General features: G+C 47.5%; 1 protein-coding gene across 1 annotated transcript in view; it reads right to left on the bottom strand.

Annotated features, from left to right (window-relative positions):
* Positions 1–872: 872 nt before the first annotated feature.
* The window catches only part of RPRD1B (regulation of nuclear pre-mRNA domain containing 1B), a 58,185-nt gene continuing 40,006 nt past the window's right edge, over positions 873–19,051 (bottom strand). The window contains exon 7 of the mRNA XM_062204187.1: positions 873–3,390. Within this exon, the coding sequence (XP_062060171.1) occupies positions 3,241–3,390 (150 nt within the window). The 3' untranslated portion in view covers positions 873–3,240. The remainder of the gene's footprint in view (positions 3,391–19,051) is intronic.

Here is a 19,051-nt window from a genome sequence, read left to right as displayed (position 1 = left end):
CCTGCGGTGCCAGCACACCGGGTTCTAGTCCTGGTCGGGGTGCCGGATTGTCTAGGTTGCCCCTCTTCCACGTCAGCTCTCTGCTGTGGCCCGGGAAGGCAGTGGAGGATGGCCCAAGTGCTTGGGCCCTGTACCCGCATGGGAGACCAGGAGGAAGCACCTGGCTCCTGCCATCAGATCAGCGCGGTGTGCTGGCCACAGCGCACTGGCCGCAGCGGCCACTGGAGGGTGAACCAATGGCAAAGGAAGACCTCTCTGTCTCTCTCTCACTGTCCACTCTGTCAAAAAAAAAAAAAAAAAAAAAGAGTTTTAACTAATAACACCCAGTCAATATGCTTTCACTGAGGGTGAAAGTGAAAAGGGGAGAGGAAAGCCTTGAAAATGTTTTTAAAAGGACAGGCCACTTGGGTTTGCAATCACCTTGTGGTTTGCTTCTTTCTACTGTTCAGTGGCTTTCTCTCTACTGCCAAAATCAAAGGGCTCTCAGGAGGCCCAATGATGAGAACAAAAGCACTGAAATCAAAGTTCCACGTTGTAATCTGTCAGAGACAGGCTGTGTGGTACTGGGGAAGTCCTCTAACCTCTCCCCATCACTTCCCACTGCTGTACAAGGGTGAAGCTATGGCGGCACCTCCCCTGAGTACCGTGTGGATGGGCTAATTAAAGCTAATTAAGCCCCTGTAAAGAACCAGAAAATACTATGCTAAGTGCTGAGTATTTATGTGCCATTAACAGTCACAAAACTCCTAAGGGACAAGATTCTGCGCAGACAGCACATTCTCCACTGCTGATCACTGATCACCCACTGCTCGCAGAAGCAGCACTGCGTCTTCCGTAACAGGGCAGGGAAAGAAACACCACACCACGCTGTCCAACAACACATCTTTATTCAAAAATATATATCTATGAGACATTTCAGAATATACTGCTGTCACCAACGACAGCCTATTCTTCTAAATAAAGTCCTAAATTAATATACAAATTTAAGCTTTAAAAATATTCTTTAAGAAAAACAAAACGAAAAGGAAGATTGAAGACTTTCTGAGGAACATGACCTAAAGGAGAGGTCCCTTGAGGCCGACGGTCGCCTTAAGAAGAAAAAACACAAAACCAACCCCCCACCAGATCACCTGGGGCAAAGAGAAAGGTTCAATTAAATTAAGCAAATGAAAAAAAGCACGGCTTGGGAGCAGAGCGTGTGGAAAGGAGAACTGAGATTTTAAAAACAAAAGCATTTCATTAAAACAAAACAAAACTAACTTCCTCACAGGAAGTCCACTAGTAAGAGGTGTTAAGAGGCCAACACATTCATTTACACAATTGCTAGTTTCATTCTTGCTTTCTTCTGTAATAATTACGCATCTACTGCTGGTCACTCCGCTGGATCAAACAGCAGCGGGCTAGCTCCGCTGTGTTCTGACAGCACTGCCATCTAGCCCATCAGAGCTAGAGCGCATCCTCTATGCCCTTCTGGCTGGCTGTGACTGGCGGGATGCTGCTTCCCTGGCAAAGCAGTGTGCCTACGAAGCGTCGGCAAGCTCCGAGATGCAGGGCGGCACACTGCGTGTGTGTCTGTATGCAGGGCAGGTTGGGGCAGGGGGTAGGTGCAGAGACACAGCAGTTCAGTAAAGTCACACACTGCCCAGTGGCCTCTGAGAGACACTTTGCAGACTCGCTAATTTAACAGTGACAGAAGGCAGGCAGTGTCAATGAGCAACACACGGTCTTTTCAAACCTGGAAAACAGCTTCACCCCTAAGAGGACGTGAACTCCTGCTGTGAACTCCCTTTGTTCTCACCTCATGGCAGGCAGGAGCGCTGCGTGCAGGGCGGCCTGGCATACTTGGAAAGCTTAGGTTATAGGTTATGGTTTAACATGCAAAATTACATGTTGTTTTTGGTGATCCTGAAAACAGCAACTCAAAGTAATGGAAATTCCCATTTCCCCTCTGCTGAACTACTTTTGAGAGCTTTTGGATTTCAGCCTCTGGGCTGCAAGTCCTATGACACCACTGGGGCAAACTGTTTTCTGCCCTTTCCAATGTCAAAAGTAAGCCTGCCAAATCAGTGAGATTTACATTGAACAGGCCTAACCATTACTACAAGCGAGTTGAAAATCCTAACTACATCATAGTCATAATGTCAGCTGGCATGATAATGGAACTAAAACCCCAAATCAATATCCTGACCTCCCATGCCCTTGTCCCAGAGCTGTTCAGCAATATCTGACGCAAGGACTCTGCCTCAGAAGGAAGCAACGAGCCCTGCAGCGGCAGGAACCGACAGAAAGACACACTTAGTGTCCCATCTGCAGGGGAGATGCTCAAGATGAGGCCTCACGCTCAACGCCACCCACACAGTGGAGGAAAAGTCAGCGTGTGCCTGCGCCCAAAGGAAAGGGTCCAGGCAACACCCACACCGAGCCAGACTCAGCAGGTCCATGTGTGGAGCCCTCTCCCTGAGGCCCGCAGGGGACACTGCACTGTTCCTTACAGCTTCCTTCACCACTACCAGGGATCCAGGGACCCTTTTAGGAACACGCTCTACCCCACCAGGGCTGGGGCCCTGAAGAAGTGCAGCCTGGGAAGGTTGTATTTGGAACCAAGCCAGTAATTTATTTTTAACCTACATTTGTGATCCCTGTTACTCTGTCTCTGAACTGTGACTTTCTGTCCCAGATCAGTTTTCAATCTTATTGCTAGATTCTCAAGTCTGCTTAAAAAATAAATGCACCTAACCTTTGAGTATACGTCACCAGCAGAAGTAACCAAGGGAGGATCAGAGATTTTGCAAAAGCCACTGTCTCCTGGGCAAGTCCCTCAGTGGAAGCCTCATCAAACTTGAACAAGCCAGCTCAGAGAGGAAACACTGCTTTCACGACAAAATGCTGTCACCAGGGACAAGATTCTTTTGAAAGCTTCCTGAAGTACACATAATTTTCCTAACTTCTTGGTTGTAGAGCGACCGCGTGCGCTAAGCATGGACAACCAGCAGGGGCACAAGAACATGCAGCGGGAGGAAGAGTCCGCGTTCTTTCCAGCTTGAATCTCAACCGTGTCCCACTCGCGCCTGTCCAAAGCTGCTCCACAGCGGCTGGAGAGCAGGGTCCGAGTCCATGGTTCTTTCTTGAGGTGGAAGGGCTGGCTGAAGACGGGGCAGAGGTGGGGCAGGTCATTTCCAACCACGACTTGCACTCTTCTTTCTGCTGGTACAGATGGGAATCTGGGGCACAACACCTGTCCTAGTCAGTTGAAAACAGGTCACCAGCAGAGGGCAGGGGGGCCAAGCCCCCTGTGACATTGGGCAGCAGAGAGAGGTCTGGCAAGCTCTGAATGTGGGACTTCAGCTCCTTGCGGACCTGGGTGACTCGCGCAAGCTTCTGTTTATATTCCTAAGGCAACAAAGAGAAGACAATGCGAAGTGAGTGTCTGCTGTGAACAGGCACACGACCTAGTGACTCCCACCCCTTGCTCCTTTCTCCCCTTCAGGCCACGTCTCCCCTGCTCAGCACTGCCACAACGCCAGGCTTTCCAGACTCAGCGGAGGTCCAATTTGTAGAGTGCGGGCCAGTAACACTGAATTAAGTGGTATTCATCTTAGCACTTGAGGTTTGGAAGTAAAAACTAATGACATTTAGTATCTATATATTCTCTTTTAGTTATTTCTTAAAATTTCAAAATGCCTTACAAAGTAAAATAAAATATAGATGCTTAAGTTTCAGTTATTGTGAGGGCTCCATCTAGACATGGCTAGAAAAGGAACTACAAAGCTATACTTCCAAGGTTAAACCTCAAGGTTCACCCAGGTTTATCATTTGTATAAACAAGCACTACATGGGCTGGCACTGTGGCATAGCGGATAAAGCCGCCGCCTGCAGTGCCAGCATCCCATATGGGCACCAGTTCGAGTCCTGGTTGCTCCGCTTCCAATCCAGCTCTCTGCTGTGGCCCAGGAAAGCAGTGGAAGATGGCCCAAGTCAGTCCTTGGGCCCCTGCACCTGCATGGGAGACCTGCAGGAAGCTCCTGGCTTCAAAATGGCCCAGCTCTGGCTGTTGTGGCCATCTGGGGAGTCAACCAGTGGATGAAAGACCCCTCTCTCCCTTTGCAACTCCACCTTTCAAACTAAATAAATAAATCTTTAAAAAAAAAAAAAAGGCACTACAGAAGCTCCGAGTTCCCCCGTGTGCAGGACTTCCCCATATTCCTGGTAACTGCAGTAAACCCCTGCTGATGCCTCGACACAGTCCCCCTCAGGCCCTGCTCCCCTAAACAGACCACTGGGCCACTGGCTTTATCTCCACAAAGTTCAGCTTGCATTAAGCCACGCTCTGAGAAGTAAGGTCTGGTACACATTATCTCAATGGGTGCCCGAGGCTCAGGGACTTTTTTTTTTTTTTAAGATTCATTTATTTTATTTATAAGTCAGAGTTACACAGAGAGAGGAGAGACAGAGAGAGAGAGACAGAGAGAGGTCCTCCTCTGCTGGTTCACCCCCCAGATGGCTGCAATGGCCGAAGCTACGCTGATCTGAAGCCAGAAGCCAAGAGCTGCCTCTGGGTCGCCCATGTGGGTGCAGGAGCCCAAGGATTTGGGCCATCTTCCACTGCTATCCCAGGTCATAGCAGAGAGCTGAATCAGAAGAGGAGCAGCCAGGACTAGAACCGGTGCCCATATGGGATGCTGGCACTGCAACCGGCAGCCTTACCTGCTATACCACAGCGCCAGCCCCTCAGGGGCTTCTAATATTAGTCACCAGCCAAATGCCTTATTCCTAACTTCCTAACCCCCTTGGAACAGGCCACTGCCTGCCTGGGCCACTGAGTCCAGATCTGCCTCAAGCCCAGAGAGAACTTCCTCTCCCAGTCCCAGCAAAGCTCTGCCTGCCTTCCCTTTGCACCCACCAAGTTTAGCCCACTAGGAAGATCCTTCCTTTTCACCCAGGAGACTGCTCCAGAGCTTGGCCTCACACGGGGCATGCACCTGAGCCCCGGGAAGGCTGCTGGCTCCCAGGGTGTCTGTCTCTGTCTCCATGTCCCGTTTCCATATTCCTCCAGTGAATCCCTGAAAACAGGATGGGGCAGATTCTCTCTCCTCAGCTCCCAGAGACAGGTACTCTTGATAAATCTGTACAGAAAACAACTCTGGGCTATGTGAGATCTGAGGCTCACACACTCCCTGGGGCTTTTCTCTTTAGGTATTCCTGCAAGGGTGAGTAGGTCTCTGAGGCTGGGCCCCTCCTGTAGGAGTGTAACAGAGAGCATTGGGCTGGGTTACATTCTGGCTCTGCCTCTAATCTGCTTTACGATCATGGACCCGCTTCCTCCCTTCCTTATCTGAAAGTGGGGAAACTGGACCATACCATAAGCTTTTTCTTCAAGTTCTAAATTCCTTGATGCCAAACACCTTACGCATACCTGGGGAGACTAGGGATTTCAGGATAAAAGTTTAAGAACTGGTAAGAAGAGACAAGGCAGAGAACAGGTTAGTACAAGCTGTAAGGACAGAAGTCCAAGCCAAGAGTCAGGGAAGGCTCTACCTCACACTACTTCAGGCAGGCAGTCTTCTACCCAAAACAAGAGCTCTCACGCAGGCTTGCTGAAGAGAGGGGGGCAAAGGGGAAGCTCTCCATTTCTCCCTTTTCTTTCCTTCGTTGGCTTACCACAACTAAAGATAAACGATGACTTATATAACTTATTAATAATGTGCCCCCGCCCCCATTAAACTAGTAAGCTCCAGAAGACCAGGATCAGATCCACCTGCTTGAGGCAGCACCCACATCTGCAACGCCCAGGAAACAGTAGGTGTCCAGCACACTTGCCAAGTGGATTAACAACGATACATAAGAACTAACACTAGGCACAGGTACAACACATTAAGTAATCTTCCTGAATCCACACTGGGTCAATGGTAACTTTTTTTTTAATTAATATTATTTTTTTAAAGATCTATTTATTTGAAAGGCAGAGTTTCAGGAAGAGAGATCTTCCATCTGCTCATTCACTCCCCAAATGGCTGCAATGGCTAGGGCTGGGCCGGGACGAAGCCAAGAGCCAGGAGCTTCTGGATCTCCCACGTGGGTGTAGGGGCCCAAACACTTGGGCCATCTTCCACTGCTTTTCCCAGGCAGCGTTGCTGAACGGCAAGTGGAGCAGCTGGGAATCGAACTGGTGCCCATATGGGATAGTGGCATCACAAGTAGCACTTCACCCACTGTGCCATAATGACAGCCCATCTTTTATTCTGGAAACCAAAAAACATTTCAGCTCTGAGGATCTGAAATACCAAGGTTTTCCCCTTCCTCCACATTTTTCTTCTCTGGTTGTATGTACTTCAAGGGAAATTAATAGAAAGCATGAAGGCCAATAATCTATTTCTAGACACAGATTCATATAACAAACTTCCCCAAAATGCTAGGTAGAAAAACAGTAAAATCAGTAATGTTCCCCTTGCCCCGCTCCCCTCAAATTCTCTGACCAAAGTTGACAAATGAAAGCCAACTCAACATGGAGTCACTACCCCACCGTACCCTCTCCCCGGCCCTGGCCACTACAGACAACTGTAGTTGACAGCACTTCGCAAGAACAGCCAGCGAATCACTGAGTGTGCAGGTGTCAGCCAGGTCAGAAGCCAGGGCTCTTACTCAGAGACCAGCAGACTGACTTCCCACGCCTACAGGGGTAAGCAATCCAGGACCAAGCCTTTAATCCTACACTCACACAACCCTGGTGGGTACAGGAATCTGAGTGATCAGTACCTGACCATTTACACCAGCAGATGACACACTGTGTGCTCCTGCCCCAGGGCTTCTCCCCCACCAGCAGTTCCACCTCAACCCTCAGCTTCACACACCTGCCTCTCCTCCATGACAATCTTAAGCAAGAGAAGATAAGACAGAGTGGGCTGTCACTTTTCCATTCCTGCTCATGCCTGACTCGGAGAGGAGACGGGCTTTGCGGTCCCTCCATTCAGATCCAGCACCTACTGCAGTAAACCCTGCCTCACCACAGAGAGGTCGGGGAAGGAACCACGAACTAGCTCAGAGTACTCATATCAGACCTGGATCCTCAGGAGGCGAGGCAGAGAGGGAGGCAGGCACCTGTGATAAACTGCCTGGGTTTACAAGACTGCCTAGAAATGTTTAAAATACAGATAGGTGAGGGCCAAAATGCAGGTCTGAGATAATGCCTAGGATTTATGCGCCTAGAAAAGCTATGGAATCTCAATCCACAAACACTTGCCAGACTTGCCAGAGAAAATGCATCTGTAACAGCCCTCTGCTCCTCGTGGGTCCAGCTGACACCGTGAACTCAGACCATCACGGAACACTAAGACAACTCACTGAGGGAGCAGGGCTCACACATTCTTTGCCTTTTATGGTTACAGCAGTGAGCCAAACCTGACAAGTTGCAGATGAGCTCTGGGATAAGAGGGTTAGAAATGACAGGGGCTGACATTACAATGACCTTTCTATAGGAATTTCATTTTCAAAACAAACAAAATTACAAGCATTTTCTCTAGCAGCTCATGTAAGAAATACTAATCAAAATGTAAACATTGTCAAAACCTACTTTCTTTCCTGCTAGGAAATATTTACAAAAGAAAAAGTATGTCAGCAATAATAGCACAGGCAGAGGCTTTACTTGCAAGCTTTCCAGTATCCAGAATTGTTTTCCTTTATCTTGCCCTGTTGTGCCATAGGACATATGGTACATAAAAATCACCCACTGCGTGGCCACACACAGTTAAACGCCATAAAGGATTATTATTCACGAAGCAATTTATGAAGGGCCCTGCTTCAAAGGTGACCTGCTACACTGACTGTAAGAACTGTCCCACTGGGTGAGAGCCACACCCAAGGAGGCCAACCCGTGACGATGCTGCTGCATCTGTCCACCTTGTCCACCTCAATGATGCCAGGAGGTTCGCCCTGTACCACTAAAGCCCACAGCACCTACACTTAGAAATCACAACCTCTACTTAAACTACATCGATATTCATTCACTCACTCATGTTTTTGGGAAACATAATACATAAATCTTTGTGCTGAAAATAAAAATGCCGATTTCAATTTTTTTTCAAGATCCATTCAGGAACAAAAAACCATCACTGACCTGTATCTCTCTCCCAGCTAGCTCCACGCTTCCAGAGGATGTGCACCCGTGACACTATATTTTTTTTTTTAAAGATTTATTTATTTATTTGAAAGGCAGTTACAGAAAGGGGAGAGACAGAGAGCAATTTTCCAACTGCTGGTTTACTGCCCAAATAGCTACAATGGCCAGGGCTGGGCCAGGCCAAAACCAGGAGTTTCACCCTGGTCTCCCATTTTGGTGCGGGTGCCAAAGCATTTGGGCCATCCTCTGCTGCTTTCTCAGGCACATTAGCAGGTAACTGGACTGGAAGTGGAGCAGCCAGAACTTGAGCCGGTGTCAATATGGGATGCCAGCATTGCCAGTGGCCACTCAACCCACTGTTCTGCAATGCTGGCCCCAGCGGTGACATTTCTAAATGACAAATTCTGGGTTGTCACACAGCAGGACGGTTGCTGCTGAGTAAGACACTAGGAAAGATACAAGGAGAAGAAGAAATAGGGGTTCCAATCCCAATGCTTAGGGCTTCTCGGCTACATTACCAAACCAATAATAAAGGTACACACAAAGTATTTTCCAAAAGGAAAGCTGACAAAATGGCTACAATCAGAGGAATGTAACCATCCACCACAGGAGTGGGCAGGGAACAAAGGCTTCTTAAACTGGAAACCACACTGACCAAGTGTTTTCAGGGTACTGCCTTCTCCCCAAAGGACCCTGTGCTCACAGGGTGATAAGGGAGCTGCCACTGCCCCAACTTAACAAGAGTTTGTAGAAGCCAAGAATAAAGTCATATTTACACATAAGAAAACTTAGTAAGTCAAACGAAAACACGTAAAATCCACTTCAGGCCCAGACAACTTTTCAGACCTTATTGCAATCACAAAGCTTAAAGCTGGGGCAGGTGCTGAAGCACAGCGAGTTAAGCCACTATTTGGGACGCCTGCATTCCATATCAGAGTGCTGGTGAGTCCTGGCTACTCTGCTTCTGACCCAGCTTCTCACTAATGTATCCTGAGAGGCAGTGGTGATGGCCCCAGTACTTGGAAACCCGCCATCTACATGGGAGACCCAGATGGAGTGCTTGGCTCCCACCTCTGGCCTGGCACAGCCCTGGCTACTATGGGTGTTTGGGGAATGAACCACTGGATTAGAGATCTCTTTCTACCTGTCAAATGAATTAAAAACAGAACACTAAACTTATGTGCATATATGCAGTATGGTTCCTCATATATAAAACCAGGTAAAATAAAAATAACAACATTAAGACAAACTATTCAAAATTAAAGTAACTATCAAAAGGTAAACTTGGGACCAGCACTGTGGTGTAGCTGGTGAAGCCACCTCTTGTGGGTCCCACATCCCACATGGGCACCATTTTGAGTCCCGGTGGTTCCACTTCCAATCCAGCTCCCTGCTAATGCTCCTGGGAAAGCAGCAGCAGATGGCCCAAGTCCTTGGGTCCCGGCACCCATGTGGGAGACCTGGGAAGAAGCTCCTGGCTTCAGATTATTCCACTCTGGCTGTTGCAGCCATTTGAGGAGTGAACCAACAGATGGAAGAGCTCTGTCTTTCTACACCCACCCAAATCTGTAACTCTGCCTTTCAAATAAACCTTTTTTTTTTTTTTTTTTTTTTAAGGTAAGCTTTATGCAAGTAAAAAAGACCCCACAAACTGGCTTCCATCGTGACAGTTTTAGTGGGAAGCCAGGTTACTAACACCATGCAAACACTGCAGGCATACACAGCCCCGGCTGTTCCTGCTTTGGAGCTAAACGCTGGCAGAGTCAAGCATTCCTGGAAAGCAGCTGAGAAGTGAAGGGCAGAAATGGGAAAGCTTCCACACAAAATAACTTCCAGCACTGTTCACTGTAATAGTAAGTGTGGGTAGGCCTGCCCAGGACAAAGGCAGCCTGCAGGTTACAGCTCTGAATTTGGATATAACTCTCTATAAGCAACAAAAAGACTTAAATTCTTTTTCATCAAACTAAAAAGAGAAGGAAAATACAAAATTCCCAATTTCTCCAAAAGACCATGAGTATGTCACATCCCTCCCACAGGAGAGATGACTGCAGCAGAACAGAAAAAAGTCTGAGTCAGAAAATTCAAGTTCAAATCCTACCCCGTCACTTGCAAGTCTGTGGTGTGACATGTGACTTCACTCACTGGGCTATTTCATACAAGATTGGAAACTTCCCATACCGTGGTTTGGTTATAAGGCTGAATGAGACCAGGCACCTGCTAAACTTTACAATGTGAATTAATAGATCTATAAGGGGAAAAGTGGCAATCAGCTTCTCAGGTTCTGTTATTTTATGAGCAAGACATAATCTTGATCTATGTTTTAGCAAAAGATAGGCCGAATTGAAGAATTATGAATGGGACACAAAAATCCTTCTTCCCACAAACCATTTGAGTACGCCCTTAAAATTTAGCACAATTATTAGAGCTTCCTTGAGAAAATGAAAGGGCCTTTGACTAGGGGCACCCTTTTTAAGATTTACTTATTTATTTGAAAGGCAGAGTTACAGAGAGACAGAGGGAGACAGAGTCAGAGAGGTCTTCCACCTGCTGGTTCACTCCCCAAATGGCTGTAATGGCCAGAGATGGACCAATCAGAAGCCAGGAGCTTCTTCTGGGTCTCCCACACAGGTGCAGAGGCCCAAGAACTTAGCTATCCTTTGCTGCTTTCCTAGGCACACTAGCAGGGAGCTGGATCAGAAGTGGAGTAGCTGGGACTCAAACCGGCACCTGCTTGAGATGCTGGAACTGCAGGTTTAACCTGCTATGCCACAGCACTGGCCCCTTTTTCTTTAAAGATCCACCTCGGAGACTAGAAAAACAAGTAACAGAACTTTTTAACTAGGTGCCAGCATAATCCAAATGCATCATGCCGAGTCGGGATTTTGTCTGCAGAGGAAGCCTGGATCCCCTAGAACATCCTCCATCTGGAAAGAATCCCCAGCGAAGATGGACTTGGACCTGGCCTGAGCCAAACTGAGCTGCACTGCTATCTGCCACCTTGAGATTAGCACACAGGGTCCATCAAGCATCAGCACTGGATTAGGCATGCAAAAGGGACACCACAGATAGGACTTTGTGGTCTGCTCAGGGAAATAAACATAATTCTGCAGCAGAATGACACAGTGTGGTGCTCTGCAGGAAAAAGACAGGAAGTGAGGTTGGCATACGTGGGGATGGGGGTGATTTTATAGGACAGGAGTCTGAGGGAAGGCTCGCCTGAGAAAACAGTTTACTTCAGGGATAACGAAGAACAGGAACTAACTAGGTAAGGGTAACTGGTAGAAAGTAAAAAGGACGAGAATGTTGCAGGCAGGCAGTGGGGGCGTACATACGTAAAGCTTGAGACAGAAGAGGCCAGCACAGACAAAATGGCGGGAACACAGTGAGAAAGGAGGCTGAGAGTGTCACAGGGCCAAGTGTTGGGGGTGGGGGAGCAGGCAAAGACTTGGGCCAAAGGTTTAGGAGCAGTGAGAAGCCAGGTAATGCCTAAGCAGGGGAATGACCCGCTCCGAGGGCTGCGCTGTGCCATCACAGGGCTGCCATGTGCAGCACGGACTGCAGACTCCAAGAGCGAGTGTGCATGGGTTCTCAGTGAGGCTGCTGCCTTGGTCCCAGCAGCCTGGGCCAAAGCGGTGCAGGCGGAGACAGACGGTGACAAGGGGAGATTCAAGTTCGGTTGAATGGCAATGCCACTCTCCAAGGAAGGGAAAAGAGATAGGAAAGGTGAGAAGGAGGAAGAAGACAGCATTTCCTAGCCACACTGTCTGAGGTGTCTGTGGAAATAAGGTCTCTGGATCTCAAGTACAGGAAAGGTCTGGGCTATCGGAGGTACCAGCATACAGGTAGTATGCTGAACAGCCCACAGAGGGAAAAGATTCAGAATGAGAGAGAGGCTAACGGAACAGCAACACATACAGGAGAGGGATGGAGAAGAGCTGACTGAAGGACAAAGTAGACAAGTTAGAGCCAGCAGAAAGCAGCACCCGGAACCTGGAGAAAGGAAACAGCTCACAGGTAACAAACAGTGTTAAATGCTGCAGAGGGAGGGGGGTTCTGGAGACAGATAACCGTGGGCTGCAGACCAGTACACCTGGCAGCAGAGGCGGCAGGGAAAACAGGACATGGTGGTGGCTGAAAAGGAAGAACAGTGTGGAGGGCGTGCTCCTGGCAATGTGACTGTACATGCCAAGAAGGACACCTTCAGCCAGGAAACTGGCAACTGCTTCCATGCACAAGAAAACCAGTGAGACCAAATGGCCCCGTGTGACACGGAGAGGAGGAAACTAACAACTTTAGATCAGTCAGCACGCTGACACCTGCTGCGCCAGGTGAGGCTAACATTGTTGTTTTGAAATGAAATCCCACCTTAAACAGAGAAGGCTGTGAGGACCACTGGGCTCCAGGGGGAAAGCCAGAAAGAGCCTGGAACAGGTACTGTAAGTCACTTTCAGTGACTCATAACTGGGGTAAAGGACTCTGGGAATAAGGAATAATAATAATAAAGAAGAACTCCGAGTAAGCCTATGCTCCACAGGACAGAAATGTGAGCAAAAGAAGGGGCTTGGAAAAGCACCTAACACACACACACCAGGCCAGGCATGATGAGGAACAAATGGGCTGTGTGTCTGTAATCACTGTCCAAACCAAATTACTAGGCTTGAAATTCTCAGAGTAGCTAATGACTAGATTTTGTTTTGTTTTCGTTTTAAAGTGTTTATTGAAATTCTTTTGACAAACCAGGTACTTGTACAATGTAAAGTCAAGAGCCCCAAAATTTCTTTTTTTTTTTTTCTGCATTTGTTGACAGCTACTCAGAAAAACACTAGAAAGACTTGAATTCCTATGACCTTCTCCACATCAGTTAGAAGACAACCTTCTATTAGCAAAATATCCATTGCAGGCCGGCGCCGTAGCTTAACAGGCTAATCCTCCGCCTTGCGGCGCCGGCACACCGGGTTCTAGTCCCGGTTGGGGTGCGGATTCTATCCCGGTTGCCCCTCTTCCAGGACAGCTCTCTGCTATGGCCCAGGAAGGCAGTGGAGGATGGCCCAAGTCCTTGGGCCCTGCACCTGCATGGGAGACCAGGAAAAGAACCTGGCTCCTGGCTTCGGATCAGCGAGATGCGCTGGCCGCAGTGGCCATTGGAGGGTGAACCAATGGCAAAAGGAAGACCTTCCTCTCTGTCTCTCTCTCTCTCACTATCCACTCTGCCTGTCAAAAAAAAAAAAAAAAAAAAAATCCATTGCAATCAGAGAGAAAGGGCTCACTCTTATTTGTCAAAGTCTGAGGATGAAGTAGCTCAGGAATCTTTACTTAGGTAACCCACCATCCCAACACTGCTTTTGGTTCCAGGCCTTCAGAATCTGTGCAGGTGTTCTGCCCCGGCTGGGTTTCCAGAGTTCTCATTCACCCACCGTGGCACTGCGGACCCACTGCCATGCAACAGGAACCTGCATGAGGACTGCTGTACACAGGTGGGCTCCGGGCCTTCCCCTAGCTCTGCTCAGCCACCAGGTAGACAGCAGCCTCCTCATAGCTCCCCACTCCCGAAACCAATGCACAAAGAGCCAAGACTAGAGTAAGCCTAGAGCTGACTCCACTTCTTCCCCAGGAGGATAAGGGAGCTTGCAGAGCCACAACAACAGCTGGCTGGCCTCGTCCTTGTCCCCAAAGCAGCCACACCTGTAGGTGCATATGGATTTCATTTGCAAAGCCTCCGTTTTGACTCCTGACTAACCAGAACATCTGTCCAAATCACAGAAAAGGCCTGCTTTTTCAAGTCCCACATTTTACATACAGAGAAATCAAGTCAGAGAGAAACAACCAAGATTGCAAAGCATGTCGCATCCAATTTAACTTTTTTCAAAACCCCAGTCTTAAATGGGGGTAGTAGGTCTGCCTCACCCGTAGTAACAATAGTTGTAGAGGGGGCCGGTGCTGTGGTGCAGCGGGTTAAAGCCCTGGCATCCCATATGGGTGCTGGTTCGAGTCCCAGCTGCTCCACTTCCTCTGCTAATGCACCTGGGAAAGTAGCGGAGGATGACCCAAGTGTTTAGGCCCCTGCAATCACATGGGAGATCTAGAAGAAGCTCCTGGCTTTGGACTGGCTCAGCTCTGGCCATTGTGGCCATCTGAGGAGTGAATCAGAAGATGGAAGACCTCTCTCTGTCTCTCTCTCTATTTGTCACTCTTTCAAATAAATAAAATAAGTCATTAAAAAAATTCATAAAGACCAAAATAGATTTTACTCAAAATAACATGTACCTAAAGTCAGACTTAAGATACTATTGCTCAAATTTCTGTAACCTGAACCCTGCTCTCTAAACTGCGCTCACTCAATCCATGTTATAAGTAGCTGCTATTTTCCCACAGCTGTTTCAAATGTAAACAACATCATTTAAATGTCAGAAGAGAGCCCAATTTGTCTAATTACACTATTCAGTGTTTGCCCCTTCATAAAATGAAAACTAATCCTTAACTTGGAGAGATTTATATATGAAAACTCAGTGAAGTCCTAGACTGCTTTTAGGATCCACGGAGAAAGAGCAAGAACTCCTGAGATCCTGATATGTAAATGACCTTCAGTGTACTTAAAGATAGACAACTGTGTACACACACACACACACACACATTTTCAGAAACCTAAAGGAATAACCCAAACCCAGAAAGTTAGCCCAAACTAGGAGCTCAACAAAAGTGGTCACCAAATATCCAAACATAGATTTCTAAGCAACCATTTAAAATGCTTGTAAAATTTTGGTTAAAGGGGCAGTGCTGTGGTACAGTAGGTTAAGCATCTGCCTGCAGTGCCTGGTATGTATCCGGCTGCTCATCTTCTGATCCAGCTCTCTGCTTATGGCTTGGGAAAGCAGTGGATGACACTCAAGGGTTTGGGCCCCTGCACCCATGTGGGAGACCTGGAAGAAGCTCCTGGCTCCTGGCTTCAGACCAGCCCAGCTCCGGCAGTTGCAGCCATTTAGGGAGTAAGCCAGCAGATGGAAGACCTCTCCGACTCTTCTTCTGTCTGAGACTCTGCCTCTCAAATAAATAAATCTTTAAATAAGTAAATAAATAAATAAATTTTGTTAAAAAAGGAAAATATTCATGTTAAGTTAAAAAAAAAGCATGATGGAAAACTATGCATTATCATCCATTTATAAGCTTTTAAATAGGAGGAAAAATATAGAAAATGCACTAAAATTTAGAAGTTTTTCTTAGATAGTGAGATTATAATCCTTTTTGATACTTATTTGCTAAATTCCCTCTGATGTTTTGCTTTATAATGAGAGAAGAATGAATGAGCGAACTGGATTTCAGTTGAGTAAGAGAATGGCTCTGGCAGGCAGGGGGTAACCAGGCGCCCAGCACTGCTCTGACTTCACACGTGTGTGCATTTTACCAATGGGGAAACTCAGTGCCTGAAACTCAGTGGAGCTGCTGTAGAGAGCAGGGGTTAGCCACCTACAAAGTTGGGCTGGAAATAGGAAAACAATGCCATGGCTGAAAGGACGAGCTCTTGCTGAGAATTCTGAAATCATGTCACTTTTTCTTTCTTTTCTTTTTTTTTTTTGACAGGCAGAGTTAGACAGTGAGAGAGAGACATAGAGAAAGGTCTTCCTTCCGTTGGTTCACCCCCCCAAATGGCTGCTATGGCCGGCGCGCTGCGCTGATCCGAAGCCAGGAGCCAGGTGCTTCCTCCTGGTCTCCCATGCGGGTGAAGGGCCCAAGGACTTGGGCCATCCTCCACTGCCTTCCCGGGCCACAGCAGAGAGCTGGACTGGAAGAGAAGCAACCAGGACAGAATCCGGTGCCCCGACCGGGAGTAGAACCCGGGGTGCCAGCGCCACAGGCGGAGGATTAGCCTAGTGAGCTGTGGTGCCGGCCAATCGTGTCACTTTTTCAACATGAAGTTTCAAATGCTGGCGAACCACGCTCTGGGTTGTGAAGGACACTATAATGAAGTACGCTATGATGTGGCGGCTTTTCCCTGGGACGCACAGAAGTATTATAAATGTCACACTATAGTAAAGCATGCGTGAACACACCCACCTCCACACTCCCCCCACACCCTCCGGCAGAGCAGAAGCTCCAGCTGTAAATCTGGCCTGAGCTGTAAGGGTCAGCAGCAGCTGAAATGAAGGGAAGGAAGCCATGGGCCACCATCTAGCCTCTAAACCCCAAATCGCTCCCCAATCCCACACATCAACTCAAGCAAAGCCCTCACACAACGTTCCCACATCAAAGCAAGAAAGAAAAATGAGCAAGCCACGCCTGGCATGTGGGAAGGGCTCTGAGTACAAGTCCCCCATCATCACTTGACATGTGTAAGCAGACTGACCTACTCCAACAACTGTTCTAGCAGCTCCTGGTGCTGCTGGCACTGCTGGTCCAGAGAGGAGGGAGCTGTATGCTAAGGGCAGTGAATTAGAGGACTGTGGGTGAGGTGGCACCAGCTCGAGGCCAGGCCTCTCAGCTTCCAGGGAGCACCATGAATGATCACTGCAATCAGGAGTCAGGAGATCTGGGTGCTGGTCCCTGCTGACCTCCTCTGTGACCCTGAGTTGTCCATATAAACTCCAAGCTTAGTTTTCTAACTTAAATTAAGGATTAGATTGCCTGCTCCCATCTTGCATTCCCTATAAAGGACAAGGACGACGTACTGGCTGAAACTCGAGGTCATCACGAGGCACAGGGAGAATCAGCCCTAAGCTTCACCTACTGGCTGCCCCATAACTGAAACAAGCGCTTCTAGTCATCTGCGCCCTGTGTGGATGTGTTGGGGGGAGTTAGGAGGATGCTGCCAAAAACAACAGACGGCCACCAGTCTGCTTTAGTATCTCTCAGCTGTAGCCAAAGAATTTCTCAAGTTGTTAGAGCCACAACGCAAACAGAAACATGAAGAGCCACAAGGCAGTGCTAGATTCTGGATCACTTTCCCCTCCCAGCTGTGTTGTCTGAAGTCAAAGGTTCTACTCTTGGGTATTCATTCCAGCCAAGGGGGAGGCACTAGGCCACGGGGAAACCGCAGTCCTAAGTTCTTTGAGCCAATTTCTCCCCCTCAATTGATTAACAGCCTGCAAAGAGGCACAGCAGAAGTACTTGGACAAGGATGGCAAGGCTTCTCTCACATGCATAAGTGACCACCAGACGTCACGCTGGAATACTTTCATGCAGCCATATAAATATTCCTACATAAGTTGTCATTTCTCTGAAATAAGATTCTTGGAAATTGTTTAACTTTGGCTACTCTTCTATGTAGGATGTCATGTAGAATCAAACTTTAAAAACACAACAACACAACACAAACTTGACAAAGTTCCCAGATGTCTGCCTTGGATATCTGGTCTGCAGCTAAATCCCCCCCACCCCAACCCCGAGTTTCTTCACCAATTCAGAAGTCAGAATATGCGTTCTCTAAGGTTCTGTCCAGCTTTAGTATCCTATCGATGACATAACCTAGATATCTAGGCTTCTATGTGTCACTGCACTCAGCAGAATAGAGCTATCTGTCTCGACTGTGCCCTGGTGACTTTACTGAATGCAGACACAAAGGTACACACACCTCATGGGGATTAACAGTGAGTCTGTAAGGCAACATTTCTGCCATCAATCTGTGGCCCCTGGTATCTATGGTATCTAGATGGGCCTCCATGATGTCAAATGCAACAAAAAGTTACTCCATGATGCTTTTTAAAGTTCTACATCAGAAATTAAAGACTTAAATAAGTGAAAACACATCCATGTACATGAGTTGAAAGATTTAGAGATGAAAAGACCAAAACTTCTCAAGCTTATCTTCAGATGCTATGAATTTCCTATTAAAATTTCAATGCCTGTTTTACAGAAATGAAAAAGTTGATCTTGAAATTCAAATGGAATTACAGGAGGTCCTTAGGAAAAAAAAAATTGAAAAAGGAAAACAAAGTATGAAGACTTACACATCCTGACTTTAAAACTTACCACAAAACTATAGTGTTCAGAATAGTATGGTATAGAAATAGAATAGACACATAGATTAATGCAATAGAATTTAGAGTCCAGAAATAAACCCACACATCTATGGCTAACTATGACAAAGGTATCAGGCATTCACTTGCGGAAAAACAGTCTCTCCAACAAATAATGCTGGGACAATCAGTTTCAACACGTGCAAAAACAATGATGTTGGGGCTGGTGTTGTGGCACAGCAGGTAAAGCCAATGCCTGCAATGCTAACATACCATGTGGGTGCTAGTTCAAATTTTGGCTGTTCTACTTCAGATCTAACTCCCTGCTAACGGCCTAGGAAAAGCTGTGGAAGATGGCCCAAGTTTTTGGACCCCTGCCAACCCAGGTGAGAGGCCTGGATGAAGCTCCTGGCTTCGGCCTGGCCCAGTGCTGGCAGCCGTGGCTATCTGAGGAATGAACCAGTAGATGTTAAGATCCCTCTGTCTTAGCCAGCGCCGTGGCTTAACAGGCTAATCCTCCGCCTTGTGGCGCCGGCACACGGGGTTCTAGTCCCAGTTGCCCCTCTTCCAGGACAGCTCTCTGCTATGGCCCGGGAAGGCAGTGGAGGATGGCCCAAGTGCTTGGGCCCTGCACCCGCATGGGAGACCAGGAGAAGCACCTGGCTCCTGGCTTTGGATCAGCGAGATGCGCTGGCCGCAGCGGCCATTGGAGGGTGAACCAACGGCAAAAAGGAAGACCTTTCTCTCCGTCTCTCTCTCTCTCACTATCCACTCTGTCAAAAAAAATAAAATAAAAAAATAAATAAATCTTTTTAAAAATGTGATAAAGTTGTAGTATACAGGAGATAAAAAGAATTCTCACAACTCAACAAAAAAAGTAAATAACTCAGTTCAAAACTGGGTTAAGGATTTGAATAGGTCCTTTTCTAGAGAAGATATATAAATGGCCAATAAACACATGCAAAGATGACCATCACAAGTAATTAGAGAA

The sequence above is a fragment of the Lepus europaeus genome, chromosome 10 (assembly GCF_033115175.1).
Source record: "Lepus europaeus isolate LE1 chromosome 10, mLepTim1.pri, whole genome shotgun sequence".
NCBI classification, from domain to species: domain Eukaryota; kingdom Metazoa; phylum Chordata; class Mammalia; order Lagomorpha; family Leporidae; genus Lepus; species Lepus europaeus.
Note: the sequence above shows the minus strand (reverse complement) of the source record. Positions and strands in the feature narration are given on the sequence as shown.